At 43.2% G+C, this 18214-nt stretch overlaps 1 protein-coding gene across 1 annotated transcript in view; it reads right to left on the minus strand.

Annotated features, from left to right (window-relative positions):
- Positions 1-16810, minus strand: part of slit1a (slit homolog 1a (Drosophila)) — a 109035-nt gene extending 92225 nt beyond the window's left edge. Inside the window, exons 1-2 of the mRNA XM_061838042.1 lie at positions 16309-16810; positions 3168-3239 (exon numbers count right to left, since the gene is read on the minus strand). Coding sequence (XP_061694026.1) covers positions 3168-3239; positions 16309-16514 — 278 coding nt within the window. The 5' untranslated portion in view covers positions 16515-16810. The remainder of the gene's footprint in view (positions 1-3167; positions 3240-16308) is intronic.
- Between the last annotated feature and the right edge of the window lie 1404 nt (positions 16811-18214).

Genomic DNA, 18214 nt, shown 5'->3' on the forward strand with positions numbered 1-18214 from the left:
TGCAACCACAATTAGTGTGCTCACCTTAGCCACAAATGGGGCCAATTAAGTTCACACGGATATTCGTTACGACAGTCACAAAGTGTCAGGAAGCTGTAATAATAGTGCCTTTGTTTCACAGACATAAAATATATGCTTCTGATTATTACTATATTGTGTGTCTGCATGTGTTGCTGCACGGTTGTCCAACTATCCATTGCTTAAAGGGTTATAACACTACGAAATGGAGTCGTTCGTTAACGCATCTATGGCGTTTTGCATTGCTAGCAGACAAACACGCCATTCCCAGTTGGGGTCATGAGGAGTGACACTGGCAACATTGTCATTCTGTTATGCCTACATTTGACTTTAACCGCCCCTTCATGTCACCCTCAGTTTTACAAAAATGAATTTTAGAGTGAAGAAGGTATGCGAGGTAACACCACACATAATATATAAATAAATGAATAAATAAAAGGTTTTAATTCATAAACATGTAGGCACATTTTCTCACCTACACTGCCAAAGTTAATTCTCCCAAAAGCGGTCTTGGATGGTTTTGGAAGTGTTACAACAACACAAAGTCAAGAAGGAAACAAACGTGTTCCTTCATTACATATCCAACTGTTCCGTGTTAAAAGCCACCTCTCGCGTTTCCTACAACTCAGCAGTCTCTACTTCCTCGCCATCAAATATAAATGCTAATCACTGTTTGCGCTCCATAAACATTGAGAGAAAAGTGCAATTCACTACTGATTTGTTTCTCATGAATTTAGATGGGAAAAATCATGAGTACAGTACTTTGGACATGAAAACTTGACATGGTGGTTCCTCAGATTTTTTAAATGTGTATACAATATAGTATATGGCTTATACTATTTATATAGACTTTATGCAGCATACGGTGACGCTGAGGCTTGAAAATAGGATGCCACAGGGGCAGAAAGAAATAGTGCGAGGCTCACATTACACTTAAAACATGTCTGACATCCACACGGCTTCCCCTCCCGTGGTGTTTGTGCACACGTCCGGTTCCAAAACCAGCTTTAATTACTGCCGTTACAAGAGCTGTTTACTTTCAACACATACGTTGCCCTGCGACTTGAACCGAGCGTGTTAAATGTGCCGCGTGCTGATTTAGGAGAGGTGCTGATGTGCACGTTATTTGGTGACACGCAGGACCAGAGGGCGAGTGTAAGTGTGTGTCGAGGGTACAATAAGTGATGGTACAACAGACAGTACCGGAGTGTGAGAGTAGTCCATTACATCTCTTGCTACGGTCACTTGGGTGCTTAATGTACTGTGGAGTATGTAGCTCTCCATAAGCCCACTTTACAGGTTTTATGCAAATGTGAGTTTTGTGACTACTCTGTACAATTATATGTCTGCATGCAAGTGTATTTAGATTCAGACAGAGACATACAGTACTGCGCAAAAGCAATGGGCAGTTAAATTGTTTAATGTTTCTATGCTAGAATTGGCATAGAAACAAAAAGGTCAAAATCCACCAAGGTGACTATTCATCATTTTGAAGGATAATTGAGGTTTAAAGAATGATTGGAGACTTGGAGTGGGATTATGATTCTGAGGGGCAGAAGATTCCATTTATGCCATAGTAATGTGAAAGAGTGAAAATAAACTTGTCAATTGGCATTTTTATCTCCAGCCTTGCCCTAATGCAACCCGCGTTTATAGCAAGGATTACGGTCTCGCGTTAAGTGAAATCCTCCATTATTTAGAAAGCCCATATAAATACATGTTTTAATGTTTTTTTAAAACTTAAACTTAATACACATTTTAAAACCATTGTCCAGCCATCTATTTTCTATTGTTTTTCTGGGTCGGGTCGCAACGGAAGTAGCTTCAGCAGGAATACCCAGACTTCCCTTTCTCTAGCCACTTCTTCCAGCTCTTCTGGAGGGATCCTGAGGTGTTCCCAAGCGAGCCGAGAGACATAGTCTCTCCAGCGTGACGTGGGTCGTACCTGGGGTCTCTTTCCGGTGGGACATGCCCGAAACACCTCACCGGGAGGCGGCCGGGAGGCATCCGAATCAGAAGCCCCAGCCACCTCATCTGGCTCCTCTCAATGCAGAGGAGCAGTGGCTCGACACTGAGCCCCTCCCGGATGACCGAGCTTCTCACCCTATCTCTAAGGCAGTGCCCGGACACCCTGCGGAGGAAACTCATTTGTATCCGGGATCTTGTTCTTTTGGTCACGACCCACAGCTCGTGCCCATAGGTGAGGGGAGGAACGAAGATCGACTGGTAAATTGAGAGCTACGCCTTTCGACTCAGGTCCCTCTTTACCAGACCAGACTGATACAAAGTCTGTGGTTGTAAACCACATTGTAAACATTTACCCATTGTCCATCCATTCATTATCTAATGCTTTTCCAGGTGAGGTCACGTGCTAAGTAGGTTCAACAGGGATACCCAGACTTCCTTTTCGTCAGCCACTTCTTCCAGCTCTTCTGGAGGGATCCCAAGGCGTTCCCAAGCCAGCCGAGAGACATAGTCTCTCCAGCGTGTCCTGGGTCGACCCCGGGGTCTCTGTCCAGTGGGACATGCCCAGAACACCTCACCAGGGAGGCATCCGAATCAGATGCCCCACCCACCTCATTTGACTCCTCTCAATGCGGAGGAGTAGCGGCTCGACACCGAACCCCTCCCGGATGACCGAACTTCTCACCCTATCTCCAAGGGAGAGCCCGGAATCTCTACAGAGGAAACTCATTTCGGCCGCTTGTATCCGAGACCTTGTTCTTTCGGTCACGACCCACAGCTCATGCCCATAGGTGAGGGTAGGAACGTAAGATTGACTGGTAAATTGAGAGCTTCGCCTTTCGATTCAGCTCCCTCTTTATCAGAATGGACCGATACAAAGTCCGTTGTTGTTGTAAACCACAATGTAAACATTTTCCCAATTGTAAACATTTGAATTCAGAAAAATCTTCAAAATAATTGTACAATATACTGTATGTATCAAAATAAGTTGCAGACAAGTCAACGCCAAGTGTCACTGTTTTTAAATCCAGGTTTAAAAATGTTCCTTTTCCTTATGCTTGAGTATTTTAGAGAATCTTAATTTTTTTTCTTTCACTGTATACAGTATATGGCTTGAAAAGGTGGTGCCTGGTCCAGGAGCGAATGTGTGCTTGTGTCCAGGTCTGAGAAAAGGACGGACTTACAGAACTCGGATGTATTTGAGCCCAGCGAAGTCACTCTTGGTGATGCGTGTGAGATTGTTACCATTCAGCTCCCTACAAAGAAGAGAACACAAAAACAAGCATTAATATTTCATCTTTATTTCCTACCTGCTCTAACATCTATATGGAGCTTTGCAAAAAAAAAATAATAACCATAAAAATTGCACATACTAAAGACTGACGGTGGAATGTCTTACTTCTATTTGCAATATTTCCTCTGGGAAAAGTTGTTTCAAATCTGACCAAATTGAAGGATAATTAGCTTTCCTGTTGTGTTTGACCTTGCAGGTTCCACTGTTTTGGGATAGTTTCAAAGTGGTTGCTTGGATAACATTCAAAGGTACTGCTGGGTACAAATTCCTGCTAAATTCTCGTAAGAGCAGGCTTTTTGGGGAAGTTGGCATTTCTTCTCCCTGGTCTATTCTAAAAGTGCAACGTGAGTGTAAGACATTTGAGCTGCCCTCTTTATTCTCGGAACTGCCAACCTACACCCACAACCGCACCCCTTCTTGGCCATGTCCTTCCACCATTGTCAAGGATTAGTGGGAGCGAGCAGAGGGGATTTGGGAAAGGCCGCAAGGCCGAAAAGCTAAGTGTTGTGGATATAATGGGACCAGAAGTCCTGCCGAACACTGACCATTATTGCAAAAGCCGTGAGACTGTGTACTGTTGCTAAAAGAGAGATTGAGCGTTGGCTGCTGGTCTATGCCGACCATAGCTCTCAAGCGCTGATGCTGATCCTAAAAAGGGCTGCTCGACCTTTGTATTCGCATGGCAGCTGGTAAAGTAAATATTCAGAATGTTTGCGTGCTACTGCAATTACTAAGTATTATTGGTCCACCCAGCCCTGACCTGCCAACTCAACTCCTCATTCCCGAGCACGGCCAAAAAACGTGTTCCAAATCTACGCAGAAAGCAAGGGTCTCTTTTCCTTACTCCTCTAATGACCACTCCGGGGACTGGAGCACGGTGCAGTACTAAAACGAATGGTCATTATAGACAGATGGCGTGTATGTGTGTGTGTGTGTGTGGTGTGTGTGTGTGTGTGTGTGTGTGGTGTGTGTGTGTGCGTGTGTACACAGGTGCATTGACAGGCCATGCGACAGCACCGCAGGAAATAAATAATGGACCAGCCTTCATTAGCCTGCGTTGTGATTTTGCACACACGTGGTATTCATTACAGGTGTTTTCGTAGAAAGGTACTTGCACGTATGTCAATCTGCGCACAAGTGCAGATCGTCAATGTCTCTTTTCCAGGGTGGTCACCCCTGATGACACCCAAAGGACAACCCAAGAAAAGCGATCGAAGACGAGAAGAATGAGAAGGGACAGAGCCAGAAAGATGTTGAGAGGTAGCAGGAGGATTTTGTTAAGAGTTGACTCAGTCCATAAACAAGTGGAACCACAGTTTCTTCTTGAGTGGTGTTTTTTTTTCTTTTTTTTTTTTTTTGCTTAATCCTGTCAAAACTTGTTTGTCATAGCTTCTATCTCCATTCCAGAATTGACTCATGAAAGCAACTATGCGATTACTTGAGCTGTTTCGGGAAAGGACCACCAATAAAGCTAGTTTTCGCGCTAGTTGGAATGCAGGAGATTTTCGGTGTTGGGACATTCAAACTCCACCTGTGATGTGTTAACGATAGCACGAGATGCTTTTACATTTTCTAACATCTTTTTTTACCCAAAACCATTGGTTCAAAAACATTGCTCTTAAAGCATTTGTCAGACGGAAGAGTCTCCGCTCAGATGAAGGGCAAAGTCTATAAAACAGTGGTGAGGTCGGCCATGATGTACGGATTAGAGACAGTGGCACTGAAGAAACAACAGGAAGCAGAACTGGAGGTGGCAGAAATGAAGATGGTGAGGTTCTTGCTCGGAGTGAGCAGGTTGGATAGGATTAGAAATGAGCTCATTAGAGAGACAACCAAAGTTGGATGTTTTGGAGACAATGTTAGAGAGAGGAGACTTTGATGGTTTGGACATGTCCATAGGTGAGAGAGTGAGTATATTGGTAGAAGGGTGCTGAGGATGGAGCTGCCAGGCAAAAGAGCGAGAGGACGACCAAAGAAAAGGTTGATGGATGTTGTGAGGGAGGACATGCGGACAGTGGGTGTTGGAGAGGAGGATGCACAAGATAGGCTTAGATGGAAAAAGATGACATGCTGTGGCGACCCCTAACGGGACAAGACAAAAGGAAAATAAGAAGATTAAAAGCAGTACAGAAAATAGTTAGATGGATGGAGAAATACATAATAATACTATTCTTTTCTATAACCAAACAAGCTGATGGGCAGTAACTCATTTGTTAACCTTGACCGAAAGTAGGGTTCAGTGTCTTGCCCAAGGACATTTCGACAGCAGACAGCCAAAACCGGGTTTCAAACCGCCGACTGGATCAATCAACTGTGCCACAGTTGCCCCGGTTGAGTCAAGAGAGTCCATAAGCATTCAACTCCCATCTGAAACTGACTTCTTTGGAGTTTCGCATTAGCAAAGTGGTTTTCAAACATTTTTAGGTGCATCCCCCCCACCCTCGCTTGGAATGTTGTCTAAAGTGGGGGTTGCTACCACTGAAAATTGTAAAAACGGTGGCAGGTGATAGTGCTGAAAAGTGGAAGCCGGGTGGAATGGAAAAATTGCCAGGAGGTGCAGGCTGAAACAATCCCCATGACGCCTCCCACTTTGAAAACCACTGCATTAGCGCATTGCAAGAGAAGCCTTAAAACCCCCTACTGATAAGGTTTGTTTGCCTAGGCCACAGGACTGTTACAGTACTTTTTATAAGCTATTCCCCAGTGAGTGCGAATGGTTTGCTTGGTGTAAAGTGATCCATAATTACAACGAATATTTCATGCAGACATGAGCAACCTGTGAATGAACAAACCGCGGAGACGAATTAACCGCCAGTGAGGTAATACTTGTCGGAAGGCCGAACTCCTCCACAGCAGCAATTCATTGTTTTGCTTGTGTTAAGTGAGAACGCTGCTTTGTATTAGTGAAAAAAAAAATATCACACATTCGTATTATAGTAAACGGAATTTAACCAATAGATGTTGGCGCGAAAAAAATGCACCTCCTCTCATTTCACAGACAGATGCTTTGTGGTTCCGACTTGTGGTGCCGGTTTTCGAATTACTCTACTGCGGTATTACTCTTGTGGCAGAAAATTATTAGGTATGATTCCCAGTTCATGGAGCGAAGGATTTCCACCTCCATCTGTCTATTCCCTGGAAACTCCCCAAAGGATTCCCGGAAGTGACAAGCTTCCTGTACAGTTTGTGAACTTGTAAGCTTGCTATCTAATGCAGGGATCGCGTTTGCGGTGTGTCCTGCATCTAAGATGCACAAAAATTAGCAGGGATGCATAGTGTGCTCAATCTGTGTCTTCTGAAGCAAAGCTATGGATCTTCTTATTCAAGTTTGGTGCCGGAAATCCGGCGTAGGAATTTCTGAATGGAGTGGCCAAAAAAAACAAAAAAACAAACAAAAAACAGGGGCCCAGTCATTTGAGGAAGAAAAAGACATTTCTGTAACATGAAAGCTAGCATAAAATGGGTTCCATCATCATGGTCTCCAAACCAGTCAGTGATAATGGCGAGTGGAGACCTTTCATTTGATTGGTCAAGTGTGCGTGCAACTGTGTGCATTTAAGATGCGGGTATTCATGCACAAAGTTACGTTTTCTAACAGAGAGCCCATACCTGCAGTTTCAGAACATTGAGGGCACAAATGGATTTCATTCCCAAAGCCTAATGCCACCGTGACGATGTGGGAACATTTTGGTTTCAGGGTAGATGAACCCGGCCTTGCGTTTACGGGATACGCCATGATATCAAATTTGTATGAAGTCGTAACAAAGACAACACAACTTAAATCCTCAATGTGACTAAATCAATTTTTTATGACAAGCATTCTACCGAATTTCTTCAGATGGCAACAAAACACAGTGGGACATTTCCCGTCAGCTTGTAATTACGGAACCCTTTGGCCAACGATGCAAATGCAAACATGACAACGTACATGGTACATATATGCTCATATTATGTACAGTACAGGGTTACTCACTACTGTAAAGAGATGTAGCCATTGAACACACGCTGACAAAACAGTATTTTAAAAAAGGCTGCAGACAAGTAGACAAATGTACAACAAATCTTAAATCAAAAGAGGATCTGATCTACTTATTAATGTTGCTACTTGACACTTTTCCTTAACCAAGTTGATTGGCAGGCTATTGGCTGTTAAGACATTAATAATTGTTAATACCTCTGTGCCAAAATGTAATATTTCTTGAAGCACATTTTTTGGGGTGAACAGACTGAGTCTGTTTTATTTATATTTTTAATCCAAGATTTTATTTATGTGGCGGCACGATGGGGTCAGCTGGTAAAGCGTTGGCCTCCCGTTTCGATCCTGGCCCCGCCTGTGTGGAGTTTGCTTGTTTTTCCTGTGCCTGCGTGGGTTTTCTCCGGGAACTCCGGTTTCCGCCCACATCCCCAAAACATGCAACATTAATTGGACACTCTAAATTACCCCTAGGTGAGATTGTGAATGCGGCTGTTTGTTTCTATGTGCCCTGTGATTGGCTGGAAACCAGTTCAGGCAAGGTGTACCCTGCCTCCTGCCCATTATCAGCTGGGATAGGCTCTAGCACTCTCCGCGACCCTCATGAGGATAAGCGTCAAAGAAAATGGATGGATAGATTTTATTTATTGTTCTAATGTAAAAAAGTCAATCTTTAGTATTACTAGAATTACAATTAATAGTGAGACATGCTTAAAAAGTATGTCCTTTTATTATTCTGATCTACTATAGTTTCATCAGTGGAATAAAAAACACCAACAATACTATCGTTGACAGGTGAGAGTTTATGAAAAATATACGTCCAAAAATATTTGTTATCATTACAGGCTTAAACACGTAATATACTGAGAGAGAGCAAGAACAATGGATAACACAAAAATGTTGTACAAACAGTCTAAATGGTAGAGTAACAAGTGCAATAAAAATCTGCAAAGCCAGAACTGTGATATAGTGGAGGATACTTTATCTGTATTCCAAGACTATAAATTATTGGAACTCATTGTTTCAGGGTTAGGACTCATTCTTTCCATGACGTGGAGCTCAGGGCTCACATAATCTCAAATTAAAATGATCTATGGGTATTGTATCTACAGTATGGATATAATAGATATTGTTAACAAAAGTTGAAATGCTGAAGCTGAACACTGCTAAAGTTGTCCAATTTTGAAACTCAACCCAACTCTTCATGAACGTGAAAAACACAAACTAGATTGAAAAGAAAGAAAATAAGAATCAGCCTCAAGTTTAAAAAAGAAATAGTCAGTTTGTTTTCATTTCAAAAAGAATACATCGTCTTTCTGATCTCATCCAGGCTAAGTGGAACAGCCTCCAGCCACACAGGAAACCCTTTGGACAAAAATCCACTTAGAAAATGGCCAAAACTGGGCAAAGCCATCGCAGTTAACCGCAACGCCTAAGGGGTAAGTTGAGATGCTGGGGAACAACACGGTGCCCATCAACCATCTGAAACTGATTAAACCAATAACAGAGGAGGGCAGTGAGTTCATAAAGTGACCCGGACTTTCTTGAATTGAATAATTGAATTATAATAGTGCTCAGTTTTGATTGACGTCAGGGCGGTATTAATGGAGGAATGGGTTTATTATTGTGGTTACCGTCTGCAGTGCAATAAAATGGCAAACACGAAATGTATCGTCTCATTTGATTGTGCAGGTGTACCTAATGTAATGACCTGGGAGTGTGTCTGTGTGTGTGTGAATGCGGGATGGGGTGGGCACAATATGTGAACGCTGATGTGTGCGCTGAACTGAGATGGATAATTTGTTACATGTTTCTTTAATGCAGCAAAATGTAATCACTGTATACATTACTAGAAAAAAAGTAGTAATAATATACCCAGTGCTTTTACTCTATATAGTACGGTTTTGTAGATTAAAAAAAAAAAAAAAAAAGTTTAGTTTAGGTTTCTCTGTCTTGTATGGTTTGAATTTGCAATAATCGGCTGACTTTCTGGTCACTGTTAATGCAATCATTGGGCGGTCTAGATATCATTTATTACCAGTTATATGCACCACGGATTGGATGTGATGTCGCTCATGATACGGAGCACTTTAGAGGTACCCTCCATCCTAGCTTACACGTATACAGCAACATCTAGTTACTGGAATTGTATTTATTGTGTTATTATTGCATTGAGGGCTTCATGGTGCCTAGTCCAGGGTGGACCATCCCTCTCACCCAAAATCCAGCTGGGACAGGCTCCAGTTCCCCCATTATCTAAATGAGGACAAGCGATTTAGAAAATGAATGGATGGATTTCTTTCAGGGCCAAACGTTGAATGTAATTGAGATCACTGTATTATAGTGACTTTTAGTAGAAATATTTATGCTACTTTTTGGCAGTAACTTGCTCAGCACCTCACAGCAACACCAGCCTCCACTGAAACGTGTTATTAATGCGTGCACATTTTGCTGCGGTGTCATTCTATATCACTGTTGCAAGCGCCACAGGACCATTTGTCTCGAGCAGGTTTGGCGTGGCAGGGAAGCCAGAAGCCAGCGGATTGGAAGCTCAGGGACCATGCGCTTTCCAAACGCCTCACGGCGTCTACAACCTGGTGACAGAGAACCCAAAGTGCCGTGGCCGAAGCACGGCGGATCATTATCCACAATCACACGCTGATAATACTATTTGACCGCGTGGGCCAACAGTTTCTGAATGAAAGATAGCTGTTGAGAAGCTGTGAGCAGACGCTCGAGCATATGGAAGTGACAGCAGTGAAACACACAGGAGAGAAGACAGAATAGGCTACACAGGAATTGTCACTAGCTGCTTAAAAGTGACAGTTTGGAGCGGTCTTGCTGTCTGGGAGAAAGCGACCTACATACAGTACTAGCTGCTCCAATACCAACACGGCAGCGGCATGTAAGCGCACAGTAACCTCAATGAGTGAAATTATGAGAAGTAGCGAGAGAAAGCAGACCAGCATGGCCAAAATAACACACTTAAAGTGAACTGGAACACTTCTGTCCACACTAAGAGGTCAGATTTCTTCTTTGAATTGAAATGTGGCTTTCAGACATGCAGGCCCTCAATTGTACATTTTTAGTGTGTGCGTCAATGAGTGTGTGTGCAGTGGCTAAAGACCATGCCTGAGCGCGTGTTTCCCGCATCCTCGGTTCCTCCGGGGCTATTTACAGTTCTCATTCTGCTCAGTCAGGCCTCAGAGAGAGAGAGAGAGAGAGAGGAGAGAGAGAGAGAGAGAGAGAGAGAGAAAAAGAGGGAATGAGAGAGAGAGAGAGAGAGAAAGAGGGAATGAGAGAGAGAGAGAGAGAGAGAAAGAGGGAACGAGAGGGAGAGAGAGAGAGAGAGAGAGAAGAGAGAGAGAGAGAGAGAGATCCCCGGTAGGTAAATATTTAGCAGATGCCAGCTACAAAAACAAAAAAAAATCAGGGGTCCATAACCAAGCATTTATTTTACCTGGCTTCTCCAACTAAAACTAAAAAACTCTGACGGACCAAAAAGGTTGAGATATCTTTATGTATGAGACGTTTTTCCAAGCAAAAGCAAGCTTGAGGACAGAAAGGCACCACACAGACACTTTCTCCTCAAACATAGATAACTTAAGACATTCTAGCCAAAGCGGATCAATTAAACATATCCTCTAGTGCGTGTTCCTGTTCTGAAACAGACAGGAACAGGAACAGACAGAGCAGTGCAGGCGGAGGCCCGAACTGAGAGGTTTTTCAGGCCTTGTGCTGTACCTGTTGCTGTTGTGCACCGATGATGTATGAATGTGCGTTCTGAAACGCGTCACGTGTGTCTTTGTGTGTATGTGGTGAAAACATCTGGTCCATCACATCTGTCAGATTGTGTTACCGCTACTCTCTAATGAGCAGAAACATGAACTATGACAGCACTCAACGGCATCCAGACCTCCGCTGAGGATGAACAATCGGAATTTGGATCAAAGCCAAACTGTACGCCGTCATGGGTTATGCGGAAACCCAAAATCTGGATATATTGAATGTGTTCATTGAGAAGAAATTCATTAAAATGTTGACAATTTGGAGTTTTGTGGTTGTTATCAGTAATCAAAACAAGAGTAATTGGAATTAAACTCAGTAGCCACAGCTCAAACTTCCACTCAAATTATTTTAAAAGAAAAAAAAGCATCAGTACCAAATTGTAAATTGCGTGGTTCTTCCTTGGACTGTGGCCCATTGGCAAAGTCTCGTGAAAATGTTCGGTCAGTGTTACTGTAATTCTGAGAAACTACTGACCCTTGTACTGAGTACTGTACCCTGCCTCCTGCCCGATGATAGATGGGATAGGCTCCGGCACTCCCACGACAATCGAGAGGATAAGCGGCTCAGAAGATGAATGGATAAATGAATAATTCCAAAATGTATTGGGTTCATTCCTGGCCAAGACCTTTCCCAGCGGCAAAGTCTCACAGTCATCGGTTGGGTCGAGTTTTGCCTCATCATAAATGAACCGCAACTGATACGCAGCACATTTGGCAGGTAATTAGAATACCCTATTGAGCTCACACCTCCACCTGGGAAGAACGTGGATCGGTTCCAAAGTGTTCACTGACAGCCCACCACCTGGTATATGACTGATGTTTTCCATGGAGCACTATTCTATAACAAAATGATCAAAAAGCCACATTCCAACATAGGATCTTTCCGTGACTGATACATCAGTTTTTGTATAATCCAACAGCAATAAAAAAAAAGATCCTCTTTGTTGGACTGGTATCAAAAGTCTATTGTAAGATATAGCCAGTCAGAGGTCATTTGTAGTTTAGTTTACACACAGCTATGAATCTATTCCCACTCAATGACCCATTCACAATTGCACATGATTGACTGGCACTCGGGCCCTCATTCAAACTGGGAAACTTTCCAACTCCCCCGCAAGCCTTAACAGAATAAGCAGTATAGAAAAAGCACTGATGGATGGATACCCTTAAGTATTTTAATTACATGTCTGGGAAAAAATCCAGTGATGGCTTTCCTATAATGTATTCCTCCATGCAGGAATAAAGGGCACGTGAAAGCCGTCATCTGTTGCGCAGCGCTGTTACAGTAAGCGAGTGCACATCTTCCCTCGGAGCAGGAATGCTGTAATTGCCTCTCAAAAATCCGATCACATAAAAAAAAGCACCTCGACGAGCGTGAAATGCGGATTATGCAGGCGTGTATGATGTCAGACGAATGTTCACCAAGGTGCATTTAAACACGCCATGCGCACGGCGTCGCTCACAACCACCGCTGCCAGGATGCGCCCGCTCAGTCGGGAAGGTTAATAAGAAAGAGAGACTTTCGGAGAGATGAAAGACGATCTGAGTGGATGCACCAAATCAGTTTTCATGGTCTGCTAAGATTTAAGCCGCTGCTGGACTCGCATGTACGTAGACTGATTATGCACCTATGCACACTTGAAATAGAATTCTACGGACAGATGCACATACATTTTAGTCGCCAAACTATACCGTTTATCCCCATCTATTGAGTGATATACTCTTTTGTCTAGCCTCGATTTTTTTGTCCCCTGAAAGTCCACACAATGTGACTCTTAAAACTGATTTATGGCTTTGACACACATAAATGCCTTTGACGGGATAATTCCTCTCAGGAGTGCAATCAGAAATATAACGTAGCTGTGTCAGGAGAGCAGGCCACTGGGTTGAGGGGGAGTTTAGAAACACCGCGGCCGCCTTTCATGTTTGCACTCAAATTTGAGCATGTAACACTTATCATATGAGTATACTCGTATATACTCGTGTGTCGCTTTGGAACAACTGGGTCTGTTTGAATGTTGTCTAAAAAAAAAAAAAAAAAAAAAAAAAAAAAAAAAGCTTTTAGGTAACCAAAACACTGGAAACATTGGCATTGAGAATTGGCTCATCATATTCATCGCAGTCCAATAGAAAGCATGTCGCCATTTGTTTGAAAATGATCCAAAAAGAAAAACTCGAGAAATTTGGAGGTAGCCAACATAATTTTCACTGGACAGCAGTACTATTGCTGCACTGAAATGACTTTTTAATAAATGGTGTTGTTCAATGAACTTCGAGGAACTGGTGGTGCAGTCAATTGTTCAAGGAAGGGTTCAAGGAGGAACCCCCAAAGTCTCACAATCCTCACGCTAGTTAGACATCATGTTTACCCTAGAATCCCATATGATTTTTTTTAAGTTTCAATCTAAATATGAATATTTTCTCCGTTTAGTCAGTCAGGATTTAGCACTGCCGTCGGAAATGCTGCGCACCATGCGACTGATGCAGGGATGACAGATTTATTAGGTATGTCACGCTTATATAAACTTTTGACTGGCTAAGGGAGTGATTGGTTTAACACATTTCTACACAAGTCCTCATATCCAGTTTTAGAAAATTGATACAACATGAATTGTACATTTTCATGCGGATCCCAAATCTCTGGATTGCACCCTCTGGTGTTGTCAGACTCCCTCGTCTAGTGCTTCATTTTGGTGGCTTTCTTGCTGGAATATGGCCCAATTTACATCAATCAATCCAAATATTTTCTGTATCCATTTAACCTTTGCAGGGTCAGAGGGAAGCTGGAGTCTTTCCCTTCAGGCCAAGGCCCGGCTACATCCTGGACTGACAATGATGTCACACCAGTTGAATGAAAGCCAGCTATGTCATCCAGTATACTATCAACGTCTCTACTCTAATGATGGAAAACGGAAGATTGGCTGCATCCGTCAGTGACGGAAAAGTGAAATTTGGGTTTTGTTATCAAACAACGCGATCGTGTTCAAGCGTTTTCTTCACACATGACTCCGCAAACACCTCAAGCTCGAGCGAGTGTGCCAGTCCGTCTCTCAAGCATCCTCTCATCATGCCCGCGCGTCTCTCTGTCATTTACATCATGCTCTTTCAACTTTCCCCCGTTGCCAGGTAGCGGGCCAGTTGTTTTCAGGCTTGTTGGGGTAAATTATGGATCAGGTGGCTGGCGAGCTGTCAGTCGTAGCAGGGATGCCAAAAACACCGCAGGCATTACCTGGCACATGCACACATACTTTCCACCAAAAGCCCGCCAAAAAAAATAAATAAATTCAGAAGCATGGTTACTGTGGCGACGACGCTTCTCATCAAACCTTCAGCGTTACTTATTTATCTTGTACTCACATGCATAAGTCTTGCAAACAAATACAAAATAACACACACATGCAGCACAGAGGCTCTCCAAAAAAAAAAAAAAAAAACACAAATCTCCTGAAGACACTCGTCACTACGCTGGCTTTTTCCAATTAAAAGAAGGGCGCAGGCGGGCTAACATCCAGCACTCCTCCCCCCCTGCAAATCAACTCGTTCACACAGATGAGGCACACACGCTTGACAGCAGGGATGTCAGGGAGATAAAGCTCCAAGAGAACAGGCCTGGGCTTGGATCGATACCCACCAAAACACGTAATCAGGTGGGAAGTATTGCACATGAGCTATTGGACTAATCACTTTACCAGTGATTTTAAAAGAAGTGGGGGGGGGGGCTGAAAAGTGAAAGATGAGACAACAGGCAAAGAATGAAGAAGCAGCAATATTCAAAAGATGAGGAAAGGGAGTAAAGGGGGAGTGGTCCTGGTGTGGTTTTACTATGGGGAGCCTCACAGTGTCATTACAGTTCCTCTGGTTTGAGGAGCGCAGGGGTCAGAACTGATCCAAACCCACACTGACAAGTGCAAATGGGATTCTGCTGTCTACGGCGACACCCTCTGCGCACACATCCCACCGCCTAAACACACACACACGTATACACACACACACACACACACCCTCCCCCTGCTTTAACACACACTCACCATTTCCCAAACGCATCAGTCTGTATACACGAGTGCTTCCACAATCCACAAAGCTTTTTAGTCATTTCTTGTCTTCTTTTCAGACCAATTCTGCCTCGCCGGAAAAGTGAGGAGGCATATTTGTTTTAAATATTTTACGCCTAATAAAATGAAAACAAGGTGAGACCGACATTTTCTTCAACTAACTTATAAGATTTTAATTCAGAATGGCAAAATAAATACTCCACACATAGCATAATAAAACTGCCCATTCAAACAACATGACTTACACATAGATGGAGAAATTAATTGGATGTGACCAACAGGCAATGTTGTGCTTAAAATCAAGTGTTTTATGCATTTAAGATGAGCGAAATGAATGCACAGACAACTTTTGAAACCCCCTCAAAAAAAAAAAAAAAAAACAAGTAACGGGGTCATGAATATTTACAGCCATTCATGTAAAAGGAAACAAACAAAATGACCACGTTTCCTTTTTGCTTCAACCTGCGTGTTCACAGCCCGTAAGGACACAGGAAAAAAAAAAAAAAGGTGTTCTTAGAAATTAAATATGAAAAGCATTAAATATGCAGCCACTTCCCACTGTGCCCGCGCCGCCACTGACACAGGCTCTCTCCATCGCTATACCCCACGACATCTTTTATTTAGGACTGATATTCTAAAAGCTGAACTGGAACAATCTATTTCCCCTCGCACTCTTCACTTCTGATTTACTAATGAATATTTCAGGGGAGAATGTCAAGAAAAAAAAATGACAGAACTCTTCTCTGGCAAGCGGCATCTGCCTCGCCTCTCTTTCATCCTCCATCAGTTTTACAAGACAGATACAAGATGCCAGAGGAAGACTCAATAAGGAGCAGATTTGCTTCTTATTCTACATGATTTAACAATTTTGTGGAGTGAGTGTTCGGGAGCATGGAAAAAAAAGGGATGGGGGTAAGGGGTTAGTGGAGGGGAGACCCAGAGTGGGAGATGAAGTGAATAAGAGTAAAGTGAGAAATCTGAATATCAACTTCAGAGCTTCGGAACTCTATTTCTTTAACGTGAAAAGTTACATTAGTGTAAGTAATGAATGTGTTAGTAAATTGTGGATATTTGAAGGGCACACATCTACTTTGTCCATCTTGCTTATTTATACCTGAATGTGTGACACGCAGGATAGTTATTGTTCTCAATCTTTCAAGTGACATAAAGCGCCGTACTAGTCCAGGAAAAAGGTCAAAGTGGCCAGGTGGTACTTACAGCCTTTCCGTGTTGCGCGGGATATTCCTGGGCATGGTCCGCAGCCCCAGTCCGTGGCAGTCGACTGTGGTTCCGCTGCAGGTACACAGGGCAGGGCAGGCACCGGCGCTGCCCGTCAGTAGGGCGCACAGCATCACGCCCCACATGCATCGCTCCAGCTTGGTCATGCCAAAAAACATCCCTCTGCCTGACATAGTCGCCATCATCCACACCTGACTTATTTCTTGCTGTCCAAACCCTAAGGAGTCCTGCTAAAATAAAAATGTTGGAATTTTCAGTGAGTCTAAGTAAAACAAATCTAATTTCCTCTTGGGAGTTTAGCAAGGCAAATCCTGTTTTGTTTTGGGGTTGTCTCGTTTTTGTTTTTCAGTTTGGTATCCTCTTCCCAGGAAAAAAAAAAAATAAAAATAAGCTCTTCTTGCTTTTATTGTCTCCTTGCAAACTCTTCTCCTGACTTGCTCGTGTGGAGTGGCTGTGGTGTGTACACGTCTCCTCCACACTCTGTCCCACTCTCCTCTGCTTGCCTAGAGAGGGAACAGGAGGAAAGAGCAGAATGAAAAAAGTCTCTCTCTCTCTCTCTCTCAAACACACACACACACACACACACACACACACACCAGTCATCCATCACAAGAATCTACAAATAGCAGACCCCCCTGACTCCACCCCTACTCCTCCTCACACAGTACACCCCCCCCCCAATCAGAACCCTGTCTGAACTCATTCTCATTCTGAAGATCCTTCTTTCATTCCCTGGATTCTATTCACCATCCATATCTACTCCACATATCTTTATCTTTTTATTCGCACCCACTCCACTCAGTCTTTTCTCTCAGGTTGCCACCAGGCGAAGCCCCGAGAGAGAGGCACCTAACCTTCATGACACCGCATCACCCCTGCCTGGAGGGCTGCGCAGGGGACCTTGGGCTTTGGAAATGTGTACGTTATAAATGGGAATCCAGCAGGGATTAGAGGAATCAACACCTCAGCCCCACAGAGGCAATAAAAGTGACAGCGTGTATATGAAATGTAGCCACTTGTGCAAATAGTCACATGAGAGATGAAGTATCAATATAAACAAGTGAGTGGAAGCCATCCCGATGCTGCTGATGAGCTTTATGAGTGAAATCTGGCACAGGACTCGTCTCCCAATGGCAATGACGATTACAAGAGTGGATCAGAAGATTAAGAGCAACAGATAAGCAGCATATGTGGACAATCACTGACCACACATTTACTGCACATTTCTTACAAGCAAAACATTGACATTTACATCCAACGGGTCATTTCAACTTTTCTGTCTTGATATCAATTTGCATTTCGAGGAATGATGCATGTGGATTTGGGCTGGGAAGGTCTCATTACTGGGAGTGTTGACAGATGCTCACAGAGTAATGTTCACGCTTAACAGTAATGTCTGTGTGTCAAATTGCTACCAAGCCCCCCCCCCAAAAAAAAAGTTTGGGAGGAAAATAAGAGGAAACTATTCCAAAACAACTGTGCTTGAGACTTGTGGAGGATACTGTGCACAGTAATATCTCTGTTTTGTCTAGGCATCCATCATGGAAGTGAAAGCACACTTGGAAATGCTTTCACTTCCAAAAACAAGTGTGCTAAGATTATGACTCTTCATTACACGTACAAATTGTGTAATGACATAAGGTTATCATTCCATTGCTTTTTTGGACATGATCAGACCCGAGTTCTGATTGTTGCTCTGTCAACTTGGGCAGCATCATCAGTTTCTAGCAATTGTTCGGTGTTTATTAACCTCAACTAGTATTCCTGTTTAAATTATAGTAAAATATCAATAAACAACACAGCTGTCTTTGGTCAGGGCTGCGCTTATAGTTCACCTCGGGACACTAAGTCCACAGAGGGCTTTTGCTGCTGGGTGTTCTCTCCC

Source organism: Syngnathoides biaculeatus, chromosome 12 (genome assembly GCF_019802595.1).
Source record: "Syngnathoides biaculeatus isolate LvHL_M chromosome 12, ASM1980259v1, whole genome shotgun sequence".
In the NCBI taxonomy this organism is placed as follows: Eukaryota; Metazoa; Chordata; class Actinopteri; order Syngnathiformes; family Syngnathidae; genus Syngnathoides; species Syngnathoides biaculeatus.